At 31.8% G+C, this 6,388-nt stretch overlaps 1 protein-coding gene across 4 annotated transcripts in view; it reads left to right on the top strand.

The window, feature by feature from the left end:
- The first annotated feature begins 436 nt into the window (after positions 1-436).
- Positions 437-6,388, top strand: part of LOC106474466 (breast carcinoma-amplified sequence 3-like) — a 25,302-nt gene continuing 19,350 nt past the window's right edge. For 2 of the 4 annotated variants that reach the window (XM_022402774.1, XM_013935160.2), the window contains exons 1-5: positions 437-591; positions 2,173-2,308; positions 3,284-3,338; positions 3,553-3,628; positions 5,709-5,791. In XM_022402774.1, the coding sequence (XP_022258482.1) occupies positions 2,241-2,308; positions 3,284-3,338; positions 3,553-3,628; positions 5,709-5,791 (282 nt within the window). In that variant the 5' untranslated portion in view covers positions 437-591; positions 2,173-2,240. The remainder of the gene's footprint in view (positions 592-2,172; positions 2,309-3,283; positions 3,339-3,552; positions 3,629-5,708; positions 5,792-6,388) is intronic. The other 2 variants (XM_022402776.1, XM_022402775.1) reach the window with 2 other exon arrangements.

Genomic DNA, 6,388 nt, shown 5'->3' with positions numbered 1-6,388 from the left:
ATACTTTCTCGCTCTTATGATGTGTTTGTTTAAAGAAATAGAATAGTTATTTTTGAAGATTTAAAATATTTGAATATGTCTATTGACATACAGCTGTAATTTTAATGTTAGTTTACTTTAGCAATATTAAGAAAAAAAACATTGACGAACAACAAAGTTACCCATCATCTGTTGACTGAGTTGGAAGAAACAACTTAACTCCATGAGATGGTTTTGTTGGTTTGTAAGTTCAAAGCTGCAGACTGGGCTATCTGTGCTCTGCCCACCTCGGGTATCGAAACCCGGTTTTTAGTGTTGTAAGTCCGCAGACATACCCCTGTGCCACTGTGTGATCGAAGTTTGAACGTTTTTACTAAAAGAAATTATTAATATGTTTATTTAAATTTATTCATTTTTTGAAATATAGGTGGCAGGGCAATATCTTTACAGCTGTCTTGGATTGTAAACAGGTGACGCAGGGCGAGTTGTGACGTTATAGGAAACATCATTGTAAGATTAAGTTTAGGGGATTTTTTTAAATATTACTCAAGTTAAAACTGTTAATTTTTCATCGATTGTGATTGTGCATCACTTGAATAGATTTATTATGTGGTAGGTCAATAAACTGTGCTTGCTGATATTATTCATTTGGGAATCGTGCATTTTATGCCTTAAATTAAATAGTATGGTTTTATTTGTTCACTCTTAGTTCTGGTTTAGTTGATGAAATATTTTAATTTTCATGTTATTGTTTTCACATGTGACTAAAAAATAAATTTAAATATTTAAGATATTACACAGATCATTGCATGTTTTAATTCGTATTAGTTGCAGTGTAATTTGACATGATACTCGTTATTCATCTTGAAGTAGAAATTAGTGTTCAGAAAAATTTTTTAAAGTGAACCAAAGCATTTATTTTTGTGCTTAAAACTTATTTAATGGAAGCCAACCCTTATGTCAGTGAGAATTCATGCTTTCTTTGTAACCATGTTGCGATATTTTCATGGACTTTTGATGAGCTCAGTATATGGGAAATTCTATACAAGGTTAAGATAATGTACTGATTTATGCATTCATTAATATATGAAAAAAACATTGAAAAGAGAAATGAAATATGGTTATAAATTGGACAAAATAATTTTGTTAAAAGAAACGAGCAAAAAGTAATTTCAATGGATTAACCAAGGAAATACAACATTTATATAGAAAGCTTTTAGTTTTAAGAAGTATATAAATGCATACAGTGGTATTCCATGTACAAATAATGGATGCTTTTTTGTTGGTCTTTTTCTAGTAAGCTTCTTAGAATTATTCTTACAAATAATAACTCTCTCTCACTTTATTGTAATTTATTTTTCTACATTGGCTTACATTGATTTCTACCAAATGTTAGAATTTTTTTAATGCCAACATATGGATAACAAGTAGGGAATCTTTCAAATATACAAGCTTCAGAAACAAGACATTAGCATAACATTTAACAACAACAAGTGACTTATTGGTCCTCCCAGGCTGTCCCATCCACCAAAATTAACTCTTTTAAAAAAACATTCAAAGACAGCCCTTATCATTCTAATATTTTTCAAACATCTCTTTTAAACTCCCTTAAATTAATTGTATTCACCATATCTGGAGACAACATATTCTAAAGGCCAACTGACTTGTTAGAAAAATAAAACTTTCTTATCAGATATGATTCCAAACCTGCAAAAATTTATATTTGTCTCTGAGTCTTACATTCTCACCATTAAATACAGAAAAAGACGATACATTGCTACTATCAGTTCTCTTAAACACCTCAACCAGATCTCCTGTAACTCTTTTTTTTTTTTTAAACGTTTCAGAAATCTTAACCTGCCCTCATGAAAACCTTTCCATTCCAGGTGTATTTCTAGTAGCCCCTTTACCAACAATTCAGTATTATTCCTTAGGATTGAACGTATTTCACAATGTGGCCTAGCCACTTTAGACTCAATATTTCTGTAGATGCAAACCCTAAAATCATTTTTGCTCTACGACTAGCAACAACACATTGCTTGGTTAACTAAGAGACTGATCAACTAGAACACCAAGACCCTTTTCTTCTATAATACTGTACTAATGAATGTAAATTAGGTCTAATGTTTAACATGTTTACACTTGCAAATAATATTTTACATCATTTTTTTTTTTTGCTTATCCATTTGGAAGATTTCTACATGATTGAATATATTTTATTGGTTATCAAGTAAAAACCTAGTAATATATGAATAAGAGCAATGGCTGCTGACTCAACTGGTAGACGAGGGTCTAAATCTGGACTGTCTGTTCGACCTCAAGTTGTAAGGTAAGTTGAAAAATGTATTTTTTTAATTAGAATATTTTGTAGTTAGGTATTTACATTAATGAAAGTGTTAACAATTTATTCTTAGTATACTGGAATTAAAATTAGTTTCACACAGTTATAAATCAAATTTGAATTTTATTGGCATATGTAAAATCAGTTAACTCTTAAGTATGTGTAAGCTTAGAGGAGAATAAAAACCAAATGTTAAGCCAAGTATAATAATGTAGGTTGGTCTGTCACAATTAATATGATATAACAAATATCAAAGAGAAATTAAAAAAACAAATAAAATTCTTAATTGGATTTAAGTGTGGTTATTTTGTTAGAGGGAGATGAAAGTCAGAATGTCATGCTTAGATTTTAATATTAATGATAGGCTTAGACAGGCACTATCCATAAGCTCAATAAACATTTCATATTTTTACTACTTTAGTTATCTCATAAAACATTATATTGATTAAATTGTTGATTTTGTAATGAATTCAATGGATAGTTGTCTGCTTACAACTGGAAGCTCTGATAACTCAGTTTGTAGAGCATTGGTGTCAAAATCTTCTTTGACTGGAGTTTGAACTCGGGACCCTCAGCTCACGTTTGTATCCTGAGAGTGAGTTACCACAGCTGTAAGTTCCAAGCAGACAGCTCTCCTTCTGAATTGTTAGTTTGTTTCAGTTAATGAATCTCAGTGCTAGTACTTTTTCTAGACATGAATGGCTTGTTACATTCTAAGGATCTACAAATTTAATAGACTTGAGTTTATGTAAAGTAGCTTTTACTTCTGTGTCAATAAGTTATGAACTCAGCATTAAGAATGTAAATATGACATATGGCCAATAAAACTTAGTTCAGTTTATTATAGTAAAAGTATTTAACATTTATCAATTTTTTTAAAAGAATTTAAATAGCCTATAACAGATCAATGGTTATTGCTTTTGAATAACTAATATTTTATTAGGAGACTGAATTATTTTTCAGTGACAAGTCATATATGGAGAGTGTTGTAGGATTTTTCCATGAAGTTGTGCCTCATGTAAGTAAAAATGTTCATCATCATAATAGTTACCATGTTATAAACTGTAAAATATCAAGTAAAGAAAATTTCTTAAAGCTATACATTCCTGGCAGTATGGTTATTGTTACCCCTTTCTTTATAGCTTTTGAATATTGATCTTTTAAATATTTTATGGATTTTTATTTCCTTGTTGTTTGAACTGGTAAAATATGCTATCTTATTTGTAATTTAGGCATATTCAAACTCAACTAAACAAGAAGACAAAGAAACCATTTTGTGGGTTAAATTTGAGAGTTCGGATATTAATGGTAAGATTCTTCCCATATCTTTTTTGACAGTTGTAGCAGATAATAAATGTGTATGAATGCTGAATTTTAGGTAGAGGTTCCACACTGAAACACATTGCTTTCATGATGCATACATATGTATGATTGTTAGTTTGGTATATTAATTTGGGAAACATTTCTAGGTAAGGTTTCCTGTCTGTTATTTAGAATTTTGCTGTTCTAGAAGCAAATGTAACTTGCACTGACATTCTTAAGTTCTGTAATGAAAAGGTAAGTTTAATTTATGCTTACAATACACTTGTCACATTGTTACAACCTACAAGTCAATTTTCTGGTTTGTTGAATTACATGATAAAGTAATTGATTTTGATACCTATATAAGACAACCACCAAATCTTGACTTTTAGTGTGTAAAAAAACAAAGAAACAAGGAATAGAATTAAAATGAATAAGGTGAACATAGTAAAATATGAAAAAGTGTATTTGATGTTTAAAATGTTATATATATAGTTCATTATCAAATTAACTAACATCTATATAAATGTTAACTCTGAAAGTTTACAATTCATTGACTAGGGGTTGTTATGCTTGCAAAAAGATTTTGTCTTGTAGCAAGTGAAATATTTCTAAGAAGTCTGAGTGTGTCAGCTTAAGTATGATTCTCAGCAGATTTTAAGGACCTGAGCAACAATGATAGGCAGTAATACATACAATGGTGTACGTCTAGATGGGGCGCTGCCTGACCAAAATCAGTCCCTAATAATGATGATCCACTTGTGAGATACATTTATAAGACACAGAGGCTCCAACTTGTAAAATACAAAGAATTGACACTTTTGAAATCCAGGGGCTCACCTGATACACAATTACAACTCATGAAAGGCTCTCAACAAATCAACAATTCCCCCTCACTCTCCCAAGTACCCCTTGAGAAGTCCTTAGTCTCCAGACCAACTGAGAGGATTAGCAATATTATCAAATACACTGGAATGAGCAAAAGAAATGGATTTCACTGCTCTGGCTTGATATATTTGTAAAGAAGAAGGCTGGAAAGAAGAATTTATTCTAATATAAGTAAAAAATAGATTAATATTTTATAATATTTGTGTTTGTTAAAAGTATTTTCCAGCTATTAGAAATTAAAAGTTTCGCTGTTTGGTTGTTTTGATATGCTTAAATGATTACCATTGTTTAAGGACATGTAAGTTTTGGTTGTATATTTTTGTGTAGTATAGTTGGTCTATAGGAAGGAACAAAATATTCTTTCCCCGGGGCCTTTATAGGCTTATCAACTGCCTAACAACTTGACTATTAAGGACAGGTACCAGTATACCCTGCCTAAAGACAGGTACTAATTTACACTACTTAAGGACCTGACTACCAAGGACAGATACCAGAATACACTGCCTGTGGACCTGATCAGCAAGGACAGTTACCACTCTACACTGCCTTTGGACCTGATCAACAAGGACAGTTACCACTCTACACTGCCTGTTGACCTGACCAGCAAGGACAGTTACCACTCTACACTGCCTATTGACCTGACCAGCAAGGTACCATTATACACTCTCTATGGACCTGAACAGCAAGTGCAAGTACCAGTTTACACTGCCTACAGACCTGACCAGCAAGGACAGGTACCATTATACACTGTCTACGGACCTGACCAGTACAGGTACCATTATACACTGCCTATGGACCTGACCAGCAAGGACAGGTACCAGTATAGATTGTCTATGGACCTGACCAGCAAGGACAGGTACCAGTATACACTGCCTATGAACCTGACAAGCAAGGACGGTACCAGTATACACTGCCTATGAACCTGACAAGCAAGGACAGGTACCAGTATACACTGCCTATGAACCTGACAAGCAAGGACAGGTACCAGTATATACTGTTTATGGGCCTAACTAGCTAAAAAAGGTACCACTATACACTGCCTATGGACCAGACCAGCATGAGAACATTATGATAACTAAATCTCTGAGAGTAAGTAGATAATACAACTGATTTCAAGTTTAGTCTGTACACAGTTTTCATAGCTTTGCTCTACTAATTCTTGGTGATAGATTACATTAACAACTTACTTTCCCATCAGATGCTGACATTCAGAATGGAAACACCCCCTCTCTGCTTGTGGTTCTTGGCTATACCAATGGCGTACAGATCTGGTGCATCTCTGTAGGTGTTTCATATAGCCTATGTTGAAAATATTCTAGTACTAAGATAATATTTCTTCTTGACTGAAAACAGTCTTTTTAATTAAAATAGTACAGTTTGAAATTTTATGTTCTGAGGTAATGTCTTTTTTTGTATTGATTCAGTCTGGTTTAGAGAAATGAAGCAATTCTGATTAGAGTTTAAAACAGTGTTTTATTAATTAAAACATTTTAACAATAAAATGGCTCTTCTTTTAGGGGTTGAAATGATACTGTTTATTTAAATTGGTCAGGTTGGATAATTAGTCTATGTGTATATTAAACTGATTCTTTTTTGATTAAAATAATTTGTTTTATTTTTTTATGGTAAAATATGAGTAGCTTGATAACTCCAATGTACAGTCTACCACTCATGAACTGCAAAACTTAATAATGAATATTGTGTTGTGTCAGTTGTCGTTAGAAGATAAATAACATGTTATTAAATTACACCGAAACCATTAAAAAATTCATTCTAGTCTTGGTTTATACATGAAAAATAAATATATTTATTTAGTGAGATTTGACACTAAAGGCTGTTAACAGGTATATATATATATATATATATATATATATATAT

The sequence above is a fragment of the Limulus polyphemus genome, unplaced genomic scaffold (genome assembly GCF_000517525.1).
Source record: "Limulus polyphemus unplaced genomic scaffold, Limulus_polyphemus-2.1.2 Scaffold7255, whole genome shotgun sequence".
NCBI lineage: Eukaryota > Metazoa > Arthropoda > Merostomata > Xiphosura > Limulidae > Limulus > Limulus polyphemus.
Note: the sequence above shows the minus strand (reverse complement) of the source record. Positions and strands in the feature narration are given on the sequence as shown.